This window comes from Brachyhypopomus gauderio, unplaced genomic scaffold (genome assembly GCF_052324685.1).
Source record: "Brachyhypopomus gauderio isolate BG-103 unplaced genomic scaffold, BGAUD_0.2 sc47, whole genome shotgun sequence".
NCBI classification, from domain to species: Eukaryota; Metazoa; Chordata; class Actinopteri; order Gymnotiformes; family Hypopomidae; genus Brachyhypopomus; species Brachyhypopomus gauderio.
The window spans coordinates 1,689,731-1,706,403 of NW_027506873.1; the positions used below are offsets into that span (position 1 = coordinate 1,689,731).

General features: G+C 41.7%; 1 protein-coding gene across 2 annotated transcripts in view; it reads right to left on the minus strand.

Moving 5' to 3' along the window:
- nr2f1b (nuclear receptor subfamily 2, group F, member 1b) overlaps positions 1-2,174 on the minus strand; it is a 28,523-nt gene extending 26,349 nt beyond the window's left edge. For both annotated transcript variants that reach the window (XR_013124299.1, XM_076986601.1), the window contains exons 1-2: positions 1,223-2,174; positions 473-1,000 (exon numbers count right to left, since the gene is read on the minus strand). Coding sequence is in view for 1 of the 2 variants with exons in the window: in XM_076986601.1 (XP_076842716.1) it covers positions 473-1,000; positions 1,223-1,640 (946 nt within the window). In the remaining variant the exon portion in view is untranslated. The remainder of the gene's footprint in view (positions 1-472; positions 1,001-1,222) is intronic.
- Between the last annotated feature and the right edge of the window lie 14,499 nt (positions 2,175-16,673).

Below are 16,673 nucleotides of genomic sequence, written 5' to 3' on the forward strand. Positions count from 1 at the left end.
TTGTACTTTGATATATAATGCCTTTTGATTTAATAATCCTAATATATAATTCTGACTGTACTTTAGATACTTAAATAAACAACTATCATTATAGATATTGTTGTTGTTAACTTTTCGAAGTAGGTACAATTTAATACATATTATATAAAACCATATTCTCGCATCAAAGCTCCGAAACCGGACACCTCAAGTCATGGTTTAGCTCACAGCTGAAAGATGGTAAAACTGAATCTCACATTAAGCACTCTGTCTAGTGCTCTGTCTTTGATTCCTGTAAGTTTATACAAGACCCCAAACTACATAAACTCTAATTCGGAACGTATGGATTTGAAACGATCCTGTTTGAGCCTCGGACTCTCTCTTCTGGAAGAGACTGCTTTTGACAGATAAATAATAAATATGTCGATTCTCCAGTGTCAACTTGGTTACCAGTCTCTCTAGACACTCTTTGTTGTCTGACACATTAATTTACCTGATGTAAAAAGCACGATTGCTTTGGCACAGCTGAACTCAGCCGAGTCGACATTCAAAGCCTTTAATTTTTCAACTTGCTCTTGGAAAAAGCGGATGTGGTCCATGAAAGCCACAACTCGGTCCGCGGACATCGGAGAAGCGTGAAGTCCGGCAGCCGCCAACAACGGCGCCACGTGCAGAGGCATCGCGCACTGAGCGGCGTTTAGGACGAATAATTCGCTCCATGTCAGCCTTAGCAAAGAAACTTGGTCCGTAATTTGCAGATCGGGAAAGAACGGGATGTTTCTGGCCCACTCCACGGCACTGAAGAGCAAGCGGGCTGCTAACTCACATATGTTCTCAATTCCCATGACGTTGCCAGCTTGCATACATTGATTGCCATATCGTGAAGCTGGGTATGGTTCTGCACGAAGCAGCAGTGCTATGAATCCAGACAGATAACAGTGAGTGTTCAGCGGATCAACACTGGTCAGTCCATAATGTCCCGGGTTCGCCTGGGTCGGAGCAATTCTTCCTCTCTGAACCGCTAATAACAAAAAGGAACATCAGAGGGAAATAAACATCCATCCTTATTAAACGAAGGACTGTACTGTAATAACTATTGGCTTGGCCATTTAACATTCAATATGCTATTTAGGCTTTTCAACACGAAGGAAAGCAACATAACCAAAAATATATCCCTTCGTTTGAAGTTTAGTACATTACTGTGAAGCGAGACATTTTATCGTCTGCCTAGCGTTTGACTCACCTTCTCGTCGCATGCCCACTTTCAAACATTTCTTGAGCCGGCAGTATTGACACTGGTTCCTGTGATGCTGGTCCACCGGGCATGTTCTGTTAGCACGGCACGTATATGTTAAGTTGCGACGGACGCTCCTTTTGAAAAAACTCTTGCATCCCTCGCAGGTAAACTGCCCGTAGTGTTTCCCACTAGACTTGTCTCCGCACACCACGCATTCTATGTGCGGACTTTGCCCGGAGGTCTGGCTATGTCCTTTGTCCTCCGCTGATCCTTGCGTTAAGGGATCTGTGTGTACGGTGTGAGACGCTGTCGATGCGGTCAGGCGAAGCTCTCTGCCTGGCTGAGCAAGCGCGTTTGGGCCATCCAGAGATCCGCCTGCTAAGTCTTCTTGTGGATCTCTCCAGACACTGACTAACATTGCCATGTCTTTACTGTTGCTTGTAAATTACTGTGTATGTTACAAGCGGTATGATCTACTCTATATAGGAAGACAGAAGATTGGCATTTAGAATATAAATGAGGAACAGAATGGATCGATTTCTATCCATTCATGCGACCAAATCAAACAGCAACGAATGCCTGTTATAAAATCTGCGATACGCTTCTGTCCGGTTCGGTCTGTGTTAACAGATACTGCAGATCAATAATTAAGTCAAGGGGGAAAGTCTTAAGGAACTCCGTAGTAAACAGTGCGTCCAGTCGTAGGTTACTTGGAAAAAAGCAAGCTCAAAAAAGCTCATGTATGTCCATAGACGCAATGGATGTAACATCAAGATGCATTGCAGCCTTCAATCGAAACGAATGACATCAACGTGGATAAAAAAAATTACTCGACATTTTCAAAAACTAACGACTAAGAAAAGAGCAGCGCGCGTCTGCAAAGAAAGAACGGACGAACTTTGACATGACAGGCGAAACGGGGTGTCTACTGAAATGACCACACCTTGGTCTGTGGTCAGGAAACGTTGGCTGTAGCTATGGAGGACTCAGAGTGGACCCCGTCAGGTATTAAGCGCGAAGTGGGAGGCTCCTTCAAGCTTGGACGCACAGTTTGATTGGCCATTTAACTTACATCTCTTGCCTCGTAGTTCACAAAGCGAATTTTTGTTGATACGTGTTCAATAATTCATTTTTAGTTTGGGAGGTAAAAAAAAAACAAAAGTAAGAGGAAACATAGAAAGGGTTTTTACTTCAGCGTTTAAGAGGGTTAATTATAATGATCAACATATTTTTTTTTAATTTTTAACAGTAACAACTGACTGTAGAATAGGCTGATACTTTTAGAAAAACATTCTGAGGTCTTGGAAGTTAAGAAAAACGGAGCACACCGCCATCTAGTGTACAGAGGAAAAATCCAGTTTGTCTTGGGTCTGTTCCTCATAAAGCATAGCAGTGTGCAGATGTCTTAAGTGATATTTTAATTTGGTTAAGACCGTTAAGTAACTATGATCTATCAACATCCAAAAATCAAACACATATGAAAAGGAGCAAAGCCAAAATACCATAAATATTTCTAAAATATGTACTATATATTGTTTAGCCACGAGTCACAGAAGATTTCAGTGAGGTTAAATGTCAAAGGTTTGCTTTGAAATGCTGGTGAACCTCAGGACTATAGTAATGAACCCAGGTCATGTGACATGGGGGGAGTAGCTGACCTGTCAGTGAACAGGTTGCAGAAGGTTCAAGAGATACAATAGGCACAAACTGGGGGCTCCTAACTGCAAGGTCAAAGGGCAGATTGGGGGGATACTACTGAGAATAAGAGTTTAACTGGCATTTTTGAAAAGAAATTACAATCTGAAAATGTAGGCACCATCATCAAAATAATGTATTGGATTGTGAAATGTAAAAAGCAATATTAATTTTCATGAATCTGAATTAAATTCCACATTTTAACATAAAAAACATCTGTACTGTTCTTCTTAACATGCATTGTTTGAGAAGCCCAAACTTTGCCTTGAAAATATGCAATTTTGTACATTTCTGCCACCTGGTGTTTAATTAACAAATTTCCCTATGTTTTTTTGTTTCTATGTTCACTTTTGGCATTGTATTCATTCACACACAATGATTGTGTTCAATAATACATTCATTCAATAAAAAAATGAACAAAGAGGACTGATCTAAATTGAAAAATAACAATAATTTAGTCCATTTAGACTATACTGCTAAATCTCCTGAACTGCCTCTGTAACTTCCATTAACAAAGTATACCGTTATTTTTACAATTGCTCATAAGTCTTTAGCATTTTGGCATTTCTTTCCTGGCTAGAGATAACGTTGTTTGAACATAAGTCCCTTGTCATGTGACAAAGGGTCAATGCAGCGCTGGGGCAGCCTAACCGTGTCAAAGGGCATCACATTTCACATGCAGATGTGTGAACTTTATGACCTGTGCAAGGCCAAGACCTCTTTGGAATCCAACTGCAAGCATACAGCTCTTAGAGACGGGTTACACGTGCTAGTGTCAGCTAATACACTGCAGGTGTATATTCACATAGAGCCTGATATTGGGATCTTGTATGCTGTCATCTGCATCATTAGCTCCATCTCGCACTTGAGAGCAGACCGTGTATTAGACATAGGACTGTATGTTAAACATAGCTTTTCTACCAAGAGCTCTTGGTTTTCGAACTCTATTAAGCAAGTATTTTTTACCTGGCCTGTTTGAAGCTTGAAAATCTGAGATTTGACAGAATGCAAATTTGACAGAATTTACTTTTAACCTACACTGTAAAAAAAAAAAAAAAAAAAAAAAAAAACGTAGATTTTACGGTAAAACGCTGGCAGCTGAGGTTGCCAGAATTCCACCATAAAATTATGGGTATAACATTTTTTTCTTTAACGGCTGGAAGGCAAAGTCATTGTTGTTTTTACGGTTAAAACTGGTGCTGGAGTCAATATTTTACTGTAAAAGATTATGTTTTAACTGAATAAAAAAACAATGTTTTCCCCTAAAATTAACATGAAAACAACCTATAAATTTAAGTTTGTGCCACAAAAAACAACATATTTTCCCTCTAACATTAACTATGAAAAATAATTTTATTCTGTAAAAATTCCCAGAATATGTATGAAAAGTACTTTTCCTTTTAATAATGATTAATAATAATTGACATGACATGAAAAACTATCACGAGTTTTTAATCATAGGGTTTACCTGATGAAACATGATCACCTTTTGCTGGTTATTTCACAATGACTTAACTACCTCATTTCATTAATGCAAATCATTTTAATTAAAATATTCAGCCTGCAAATGAACCTGTTTTAGACTAGAGTTTTTTTAAACAGTATATTCTGCAAGCCTAATGCACAAAGCATTAATTTATTAACATTTCTAAATACAACACAAATGTCCACATTATATTTGCAAGAAAGTATTTTATTTAGCATTTTTTAAGTTGTGAACATCACAATTTAACTCAATGTTTTTTCACTCAATATTTTCACTCAATATGTTTACTTAAATCACAAAAGATTGTCTCAGTGAAAGCCAAAGTAAGTAATCACAGAATAAATACTTACAAGTTCACTTCAAATTGCGCAAAACCAGTGTTGTATGTATATCATACATTACGACTCCTGAAACTAACAGTGAAGCAAAAAAAATATTAACAGGTACTTTAACAAATCCTATTTAGTAAAACTTCAAACTTTCCAGTGACATTCAGAAATGTAACAATTGTTTCAACAAAAACATCTTTGGAATATTTAACACACCTTTACTGTATTGTCCAAAGGAGTAGGACTAGATCCACTCATGGTCAGCAATGTCTGAGATGAGAGTGAGGACTCTGGGATTGACTGAGAACACCTTTTTCTTTTTGGAAATATGCCTTATTCTGAATTAATATCCAACATGTAATATAAAGATGAATCTCTGCCAGCTTATGTACCCAAATATTAATACCTGCCCCATTTTTTACTTAAGACATATGAAGTGAAATAATAATTAAAAAAAAAACATTTCAGTGGCTGTAACATAAACCACCAAATTGTTTTATAGTTTTCCAGCCTATCAGTGAGTCTGCCTTTTATGTTGGGAAGGGTCAGGTCAGGGTCAGGACCTCTATTTTGTGCTATTACCAACTATTAGCCTTTGTAATTTGAGTACTGTAAAATAATAAATCACTGGCGATTCCAGTACCCTGTCAGTAAAACAATCTGTTGATGTATTAGCCAGCCCAGATAATCACTGAAATGTAACCATACAAAATAGAATGATTAAAATGAAAGGAAATCAGAATATTTTTTATGTGTTAATATAGCACATTGCTTTCATTGTAAGTGAAGGACTTCTATGGAGTCTTAAGTTGACACCAATCTACCCACCCAATCTATCCTTTCAAAATCATATCAAATTAAAACATTAAACTTAAATCTGCTGCTTTGATTAAGCCAGATAAAACATTTGTTTCAGTATATTCAGGTCACAGAGCTTCATATAAGAACAGCACAGACATTCGTTGCTTCAGAGGTCATGTGACCCCTGATTCCCGCTTTGACAGATGGAAGCTGTTTCTTTCCCAGGCTGTCAGAGACCTCTAAGTGTGGGAACAATATCAGCTCTCCCACTACCCCATTGTCCCTCTCTGCCTTCTCTTTAACGCGGAGGACCAAGGACAAGCTGGTTGCTTAAGAGAGAGAAGAGAGAAGGGGGAAAATCATGATGCATCAGTGTTTTGCATTGATTTGGAACCTTGCTAGCATAACACAGTCTTCACATCAAAATTTGGGGAGACATTTCAGTATAAAGTTTGACCTTTGAACTGATGACCTCTGGCCTCAGAGAGTGAACCAGTTTCCACTCTACTGGATTGAATTCATAAGATTGCTTAAAGTTAATTGCATAAGAGGCCATTGATCCATCACTTCAAGTCATGGCCATCTCTTCACTATGACCCCACCCTCGATAATATAGAGCATTTGACTTGAATCATTATCCAACAAGTCAACAATCAATTAATAAAAAATAAACAGGAATTATAAAATATTTGCATCTATAAATATAATACAAAGTTGTAAAAAAGAGATAAACCCATGAACTCTTGGAAACCTACCAGTCAACACCACAGCATTTTGTTTTGTATTCATGGGAACATCTCAATAATGCAAGCAAAAATGCAAAGAACCCATGTCATTATCTTCAGGAGGTATGTCTGTTGAATTCATAAAACAATGTTATACTGAGCAAACCATCCGGCTAAACCCAGTGCCGTTTCAAGGTATTTGGGGGCCCCAAGCAAAGACACCAACCGGGCCCCCCCCAACCTCGCAGAAAACGACCGCTCCGAGCTCCGCTCCGGTAATATTTTACGTTCCTAAAAATGAATTTTCCATGAAGCAAACCTGGCGACTTCGTGGCTGCATCCATGTAAACACACGTACGATTTTTAATTCACAGGTTTGAACACTCGTTCTCGCCCCTACTGTGCAATTTGGTTAGGAATACAGCCGAGCTAAACTGTCAAGTTGAAAGTCATCATAGTTTGCTTACCCATTTAGTAGATAGATTAACGGCGATAATTTTTATATCGCCCGATAAGAGTATCAAATTAACGAATGCCGTTAACGGCCCACCACTAGTTTTTTTGTGTTCCTCTTCCTTCTTTTGTTTTCTCTTTTGGCTTCCTGATGGATAAATTCGCCTCATGGTTAAGTTTCATATTTGCCGGCGTCTAAAACTTGGCTGTCTGCCAGGACAGTGTCTGCCTGCCTTCAGCAGCTGGTGGGAGGGGCCCCCTTAAGGAGGATTCTGAGAACAGTGTCATTGCTCATGACTTTGAGAATGTAAAGGGGGGCTCACACAGTTTGTCGCTGCATTTAATTCTTAACCTGTTGTTGTCTGGGGGCCCCAGGCCAGCATGGGCCCCCAAGCAATTGCCTGGTTTGCCTGCCCCATCGCGACGGGCCTGGCTAAACCTTTGGGCAAGCTAATACTGCCCCCTGCTGCTAACATCAGACATTGAGTGATTTAACTTCCTTCAAAAATCTAGATTCGTAAGATTACAAAGGGTTGTGGTGGCCTATTGAAATACACTCCCCGGCCACTCTATTAGGTACACCCGTCCAACTGCTCATTAACGTAAATGTTGAATCAGCCAATCACATGGCAGCAACTCAATGCATTTAGGCCTGTAGACATTGACGATCTGGTGAGTTAGCCAAACAGTTCACTTCCGTCTAGTTCCGTTCCACTAACGAAATCGAGACGCAACCTGTTCCCGCTAATTAAAGCCAGGCTTTTGTAATCAGCGATCATGCGCGTGCACACAGTATTTAAACAGCCTCACTAATCGATATTCGAAAAGGCAAGAAAATGTCGAAAGAGCTGAAGGAACGAGCAGCTTTTTTGCTTCTTCTGCTGAACATGAGCTACTTATACGTCTGTATGAGGAATATAAATACATTACTACGAAGAAAGGCAACACGTCCTGTATTTATAAAGCCAGATAAGCTGTCTATCAGAATATTGCAGACAGAAATGCGTGAGCATATAATTTAATCCATTCATTGGCATTTTAAAAGTGTTATAGTAAATTAATAATGTTAATTAATAATTTCCTGATTTAGAAGTAACATGAACGGGGTGAAGAGAACGTGGCAGCATGTCAAGGTGAAATATAAAAATATACTCCAGAATGGTTAGTACAGTTGATTAGTCTAATGTGCAGGAAAAGGTAAAACGCTGTATATATATATATATATATATATATATATATATATATATATGTATAAATTATTTTAGCAACCAGAAAGAAAACCGCTACTGCTGCTACTGGTGGTGGGCCTCCTGTAGCAGCCCTCACTCCTGCAGAAGACCTTGCTTTAGAGCAAAACAGCAGACGCCCCATCATTGTGGAATTTGATGAATATATTAATTTTGCGCCACTGGCAAAGAAGCGCAAAGCTTATTAATACTCAGGTACAAAGAATTTTATTTTTTGTGATATAGAGTGTATGCTAATGTATGTTTATTGACCTTAACTGCGATTATACACTGTATTCCATTTTACACTGAATACATTGAAATGTGCGGAAACCTCACTGATTAACAATGAATATGTACTCTGAAGATCGAAATATAAATTGCATTTGGAATAGTGGTGGGCCGTTAACCCTATATATATCTATGTTGGAAGGTGAGGGGTTAAGTGGAAGCCTGTGAGCCTGTGTCTCCCCCTATCAGGACTGTGATGCCCGCTGTTCATTTACAGAGGGCCTGGCAGTTATAATTCAGCGCAATACCAGTTTCAAATGACAGTAAAATTAACCAATCATATCTTCCCTCTTAGTGGGCGGGCTTAACTGTATGATAATTTCCGGCCGCTGTGGCGACACTATAGGGCTCTGTACGAAATAGCCTACTACTTACTGGATACTCCATACTGGACTCAGTATATACTGTATACTGCATACTGGTCTTCGTAGTAGTATGCAGTACAGTTTCCAGTATGCGACAAAAGCAAAGCATACTACGGGGTCACGTGAACGTAGCGTTGCATGATGGGATGCAGTACACCACGAAGATAGCTCTGTTCGCGTACTGGAATATTTTGCGGAAGTAGTAGGTCATCCGGGTATGTTTCACGTAATGAATATTTTCATTTTGGTCACATATTGCATACGACATACTGATTTGGGGCTCGATCAGTATGGCAGTATGGGTTTACAGAGTGTAGCGTCCTGGTTGAAAAGATGGTCTCTCAAACGGATGGTTCACAACGCTTTATTATCATGCCTTGGTCGTAAACACATCATAAGAGCTACAAACATACAAACGAAATACAATTAATAACTCAATTTTATGCTACCTTCAACCTTTTCCTTACTGATTTTCCATGAACAAATTCTGTACATTAAACTATTACAACCATTTATTCTGTGTTCTGCAATTGTGCTTTTATCGTATATGCTTTAAATATTTAACATTGTTTTCTACTATTCCTGTACTCTGAAACAAACGAAACTTGCTATGGTCAAACGATGACCTAGCCTTACAACTATCTGTATAGCTACTTATGACTTAATACATAAGCACCCCTTTGGCAGGCGCTGACGTAACTACATCACTCGATAACCACATGTATGCTTCGTGAAATACAACTAAATGTGCGATATCGCCAAAACGTAAATACTAACCTTGTTCCCTCATCAACCAGGTGCTAAAGACCCATTGGTTATGAAGAATTATTTCTTAATAATCTCGCCTTTCACTTGCCTTCCAACCTCAACCGTGGAGTATACCTTCTAGCTACACCTCTGAACTCATACTGATGGTGCATTTTCACTTCCTCTTTTCTTTCTTTCACCATTTACATTTACGGCACTTAGCAGATGCTCTTATCCAGAGCGACTTACAAAGTGCTTTGCATCCAATCACAGAATTCATCCTAGGAAATAGTACGGATACGCCAGAATTCAAGATACCATTGAGTCAGACTACTAAGAAACTACAGGAGTCAATGTCATTACCTTGTGTTTTGCAAGTTAGACATTTGCCAAGAAACACAAATAACCATAAACAGACATACAATGTAAAGAACAACGACAAGTGGTATCAGCTGAGTTAGTGCTCTTGTAAGAACTCAACAAACAGGTGGGTCTTCAGTCTACGCTTGAAGATAGCAATAGACTCTGCAGTCTCTCTCTCGCCTCTCCTCTAGGCATATGATTCTCGCTTGGGGTGCGAGAGGTCCCATTGTTACCGCCCGGTCTAGGTCAGACGGTAACAGCGAATGAATGATGGAGTGATTGGAGGAGCGAAATAATAACGAGGAACCAACAACAACTTAACTGAGTCAAATTAATGTATTTGGACAACATGAAAATGCAAGATGTTACAAGCATGAGCTTAGCACCGACTGACTTCAGGTAGGCCACGCTGAAAACGGGAAAAGAAAACCAAACTACAAAACAAACAGCGGCCTACCCTACCTGGTGCTAAGCGACTTCTTTTAACTTGCAACAACAACAAAGAAAATAAAAGAGAACACTACATAATAAACACACAACTACGCAAAACAAAGACACAATCCACCACACACAAGAACAAGGGCAGTATCACAACTCTCAATTTCGGTTAGCTGATGCATATCAAAATCATCCTCAAAACAGGGAGAACAAACGAGGAGAGCCTGCCACTCTCTCCTGCCGTCTTCACTTCCAGGAAGCCTTTTGTAGCTGTGGACTGACTTGTCAGGCACCACCCAGAACCATGTGACTCAATCATCCCGGGTGCACCTGAAAGAGATTACAACACAACACCACACATTCCACAGCACATCACGCTCCCTCGGGAGAACAGCACAATCATACAGCAACAACCTAACACCTACACCTAACACCCCCTCCCATAAAATGTGGCTTCCAAAAACAAAGGAACCACAAAACAAAACAGAAAAACCAACAAACACCTGCAGAATCAGCACCGGGACAGAGCATCAGCGACCACATTGTCTCTACCTTTCTTGTGTTTAATGACAAGGTTAAACCCTTGTACCCTTGTACTATCAGAGACCATCTCATCAAACAATGATTCTTATTCGCCATGGTGCTTAAAAACGTAAGGGGGTTATGGTCTGTAAAAACAATCACAGGTACGGAACTTCCACCTACATAGACCTCGAAGTGTTGCAAAGCGAGGAGCAATGCCAAGGCCTCCTTCTCCACAGTGCTGTAAGCTAGTTGGTGTTTTAAAAACTTTTTAGAAAAATAACAAATCGGATGATCCAAGCCCTGGTCATCCTCTTGTATAAGAACAGCACCGGCGCCCGTATTGCTAGCATCCACTTCCATCTTAAAAGGTCGTGAGTGATCCGGAGTCACAAGAACAGGTGTGCAGCATAACAGGGTTTTTATCAAATCGAAAGCTCGCTGACATTCCAGCGACCACACAAATACAGCAGTTTTTCCAAGCATGTTAGTAAGAGGCACTACGATCGAGGAGAAGTTTCGTCGACAAAAACAACGATAAAAGCCGGCCATACCCAAAAATCACCGTAGCTGTCGTTTATCCCGAGGAACAGGGAAATCGACAATAGCCTGAACCTTGGCATCTAGGGGACGGACTTTGCCATTTCCGACCAGTTTCCCCAGATAGATCACCTCACTGCGACCGAACTCACATTTCTCCAGATTTAAAACCAAAGAAGCGTCTCGTAGCTTCTTAAAAACAGTGTCTAATGCCTTCAAATGTTCCACCCAGGTGGATGAAAAGACCACCACATCATCAAGATAAACTTCACAATTTGGAACATCACCAAACCTGTTTTTCATCGCCACCTGCGACTCATGCAGGTTGTTCTTTGCCACCTTACGAACAAGACACAGACGGTCTCGAAGACGCTTAACATAGTCACATACAGAAGTTGCCTGAGGTCGTGGAGTAGCCAACCACTGTTCATACAACGCTAAAAGGGGCCCTCGTACACAACGTCCAAAAAGCAGAGTGTTTGGACTAAATCCAAGAGACTCCTGTACTGAATCACGAACTGCAAACAAAAGTAAGGGCACGCCTTCGTCCCAATCCTTCTCAGATTCCAAGCAATAGGTCCGTAACGTTTTTAAAAGTCTGATGGAACCGCTCTAATGCACCTTGTGACTCGGGATGGTACGCACTAGAAAACTGGTGATGTATGCCTAATTCCTGGGTTACCTGAGTAAAAAGACGAGACGTAAAATTAGTGCCCTGATCGGACTGTATACATATCGGTAAACCAAAAGTGGAGAAGAACTTTATCAGAGCTTTTACTATGGCCTTTGAGCGAAGCGAATGAAGGGGAATGGCCTCAGGATAGCGTGTAGCCGCACACATAAGAGTAAAAATATAGCGATTTCCAGCACGAGTCTTCGGCAAAGGACCGACACAGTCTATCAAGACTCTCTCAAATGGCTCACCCACTGCAGGAATGGGACACAACGGAGCCGGGGGAATATTCTGGTTTGGTTTACCAACCATCTGGCATGCATCACATGTACGGCAATAATTCGCCACATCACTAGAAACCGACGGCCAAAAGAAATGCTGCAAAACACGCTGTGTGGTTTTTCGAATGCCTAAGTGGCCTGCCAAAGGATGATCATGCGCCAAAGATAAAATGTGTGAACGATACTGACGTGGAACCACCACCTGTGTAATCGACTCATGCCCTTCTTTAGGGGAAACCCAACTTCGTAATAACACCCCATCCTGAATGAAGTACGCGTTCTGATACTCCGGCGAAAAGCTCCCGTTGTCAACACGCTCAAAACATTTTATCAGCGTTTGGTCTGTGTTCTGTGCTTTAATTAAATCTGCCCGCGACAAAAGGTCAGACATCGAAGTCTCAGTATCCGAGTACGTAGGCTGGGCATGTGATGCCGTCACACCAGCAGGTGTAGTAACTGGGTGCTCCACAGGAGAGGCAGAATCAAGGGCGTCAACAGGTTTATTTAACTCAGATAACTTGGACATAAAAGTGTCCCGTAAGGGAACCTCACCAAGTTTGGCAGCCTGTGCCCGAGTCAATACACAAGCGGGAAAATACTCAGGAGTGTCCAAAGCAACGTCAGTAATAGGCTGTTCGACAACCTCCGGAACCAACACTACACCACCCGCTATGTCATTGCCTAATATAAACGAAACACCGCTCACCGGTAGTTCCGAGCAAACTGCGACCTTGACTATCCCCGTGAACGTTGCTGCCTCTAAAAACATAGTATGAAGGGGAAACCGCAAAACTCCAAGCTCAACTCCCTTAATGAGGACATCCGTGCTACAGTACGACTCCTCAGAAAATGGCAGTACAGACTTCAAAATTAACGAAACTGAAGCACCCGTATCTCTCAACCCCTTTATAGGTCGTTTCTGCTCACTCATCTCCGACAAAGACACACATCCCTCAAAAATAAACGGTTGAAACACGGGGTCCACGTCAGGAACCGAGGAAACAACTGAAGGCACTCTACTCACAGCGTTTACTTTCTTGATCGCGCCTGGATTTCGCAACGCCTTACGCTTCAACACTGGACAAGCGACGATTACATGTCCTGGTGCATGACAGTAAAAACACTGCCTAGTGTCTCTAGCCGCTTCCAACGGTGACGAAGACGTAACTGTAACACTCTTAACACCTCGATTTGGAGGCGTACACCTGCTGCGAGACGAAGGAGAAAACACGGTTTTATGTGTTAGGACAAACTCATCAGCGGATGTGGCCGCCACTGCCACATTACAGGCTTTCTGTTCATTTAAGTAAATCACCACATTCTCAGGAAGACAATTTTTAAACTCCTCGATCAGGATTAACTCCTTTAATTGCTCAAACGTTGTGACGTTACTGGCGGTACACCATTTTTCGAATAATAAAGTCTTCTCCCTCGCAAAGTCAGTGTATGTCTGGTTGGGGTTCTTTACTAAGCCTCTAAAATTCTGTCGGTATGCCTCAGGCACCAACTCATAGGCCCTCAGCACAGCTGCTTTTACCATGTCATAATCTATGCTTTGTGTTAGTGACAGAGAGGAACATGCCTCCTGAGCCTTCCCTGTCAGTTTACACTGAAGCATAAGAGACCACAGTTCCTTGGGCCACTGAAGTGTTGTTGCAATTCGCTCAAAGATGGAAAAATAAGCATCAACCTCCTGCTCCCTAAATGCAGGAACCAAACTGATCTGTCGACTAACATCAAAAGACGCAGGGGCGGAGACAGAACGAGGTAAGGGTACCGGTATATCTCTTTGCGCTCTCGGAGAGCACATATGAGGCTCTGGGGAACTTCCCGGAATAGGACTGCCTGCAGCCGACGGAGCAGTCTTACGTGGTAATGGAACAGGTCGCCCAGCATCCATAGCCAGCCGTTTCAATGCAATTTCCTTATCCGCCTCAATCTGCAAAGCACGAACACGTAATAACTCAGCCTCGCGCTCCTGTCGCTTTATCTCCAACTCTAGTTCTTTTAACTTTATCTCAAGCATAGGATCAGTCACAGAAACACCCAACACAGAATCCACATGTACACTACCTACCCGTTCACCGGCGTCATCCGCTACGGACTCACCCGGCAGCGGAAGTAAACTCGGAACGCCACCGCGATCAGGCAAAATGCCGTCGCGCACAAGACTATGCTCCAAAGCCTGCTTAATGTCCCTCTTTGAAGCATCCCGCGGTACGGTCACATTAAAAAACTCAGCTATGAGAAGGAGATCCGCCTTCCGGCACTTATCAAATTGCTCCAGGGTAGGAAACAATGAAAACTCTGTCAAGTCAAAATGCGCCATAACTAGCACACCAAACACACCACCCCACCGCCACAAGAAAGAACACCAACCAGATGAACCAAACACAAAAGAAAACCGGGGAAAAACACCAAAACGGAGGACGAGCCCCCAATTGTTACCGCCCGGTCTAGGTCAGACGGTAACAGCGAATGAATGATGGAGTGATTGGAGGAGCGAAATAATAACGAGGAACCAACAACAACTTAACTGAGTCAAATTAATGTATTTGGACAACATGAAAATGCAAGATGTTACAAGCATGAGCTTAGCACCGACTGACTTCAGGTAGGCCACGCTGAAAACGGGAAAAGAAAACCAAACAACAAAACAAACAGCGGCCTACCCTACCTGGTGCTAAGCGACTTCTTTTAACTTGCAACAACAACAAAGAAAATAAAAGAGAACACTACATAATAAACACACAACTACGCAAAACAAAGACACAATCCACCACACACAAGAACAAGGGCAGTATCACAACTCTCAATTTCGGTTAGCTGATGCATATCAAAATCATCCTCAAAACAGGGAGAACAAACGAGGAGAGCCTGCCACTCTCTCCTGCCGTCTTCACTTCCAGGAAGCCTTTTGTAGCTGTGGACTGACTTGTCAGGCACCACCCAGAACCATGTTACTCAATCATCCCGGGTGCACCTGAAAGAGATTACAACACAACACCACACATTCCACAGCACATCACGCTCCCTCGGGAGAACAGCACAATCATACAGCAACAACCTAACACCTACACCTAACACCTTGCAGCTAATGGAAGATCATTCCACCATCTTGGAGCCAGGACGGAGAATAGTCTGGAGCTTTGTCTTCCATGAGACTTTATGCATGGAGCTTTGAGTCGAGCCAAGCTTGAGGTTCTGAGTGTAGCTGTACGGATCGGCTTTTGACCATGGACCAGTGGCGGTTCTAGGGGTGGGGCCACAGGGGCAATGGCCCCAGCTGAAATCTGATTGGCCCCCTGAAGTGCCCCTGTCCTGTCACTCATCTGTCTTTTGCCTGAGAGTGATGATCATCAGATTATAGGTGGATGCACTTTCATACCCAAACACTAGTGGCGCCAAATCGAAATGTCCAGCATGAATAAAGCTTACAGAAGATTTGCACGATCCCGCAGAGAAAGTTTTTCTATCCACAACCGATGGCACTTTTGAGGAGTGATATAGAGTGTATGCTAATGTATGTTTATTGACCTTAACTGCGATTATACACTGTATTCCATTTTACACTGAATACATTGAAATGTGCGGAAACCTCACTGATTAACAATGAATATGTACTCTGAAGATCGAAATATAAATTGCATTTGGAATAGTGGTGGGCCGTTAACCCTATATATATCTATGTTGGAAGGTGAGGGGTTAAGTGGAAGCCTGTGAGCCTGTGTCTCCCCCTATCAGGACTGTGATGCCCGCTGTTCATTTACAGAGGGCCTGGCAGTTATAATTCAGCGCAATACCAGTTTCAAATGACAGTAAAATTAACCAATCATATCTTCCCTCTTAGTGGGCGGGCTTAACTGTATGATAATTTCCGGCCGCTGTGGCGACACTATAGGGCTCTGTACGAAATAGCCTACTACTTACTGGATACTCCATACTGGACTCAGTATATACTGTATACTGCATACTGGTCTTCGTAGTAGTATGCAGTACAGTTTCCAGTATGCGACAAAAGCAAAGCATACTACGGGGTCACGTGAACGTAGCGTTGCATGATGGGATGCAGTACACCACGAAGATAGCTCTGTTCGCGTACTGGAATATTTTGCGGAAGTAGTAGGTCATCCGGGTATGTTTCACGTAATGAATATTTTCATTTTGGTCACATATTGCATACGACATACTGATTTGGGGCTCGATCAGTATGGCAGTATGGGTTTACAGAGTGTAGCGTCCTGGTTGAAAAGATGGTCTCTCAAACGGATGGTTCACAACGCTTTATTATCATGCCTTGGTCGTAAACACATCATAAGAGCTACAAACATACAAACGAAATACAATTAATAACTCAATTTTATGCTACCTTCAACCTTTTCCTTACTGATTTTCCATGAACAAATTCTGTACATTAAACTATTACAACCATTTATTCTGTGTTCTGCAATTGTGCTTTTATCGTATATGCTTTAAATATTTAACATTGTTTTCTACTATTCCTGTACTCTGAAACAAACGA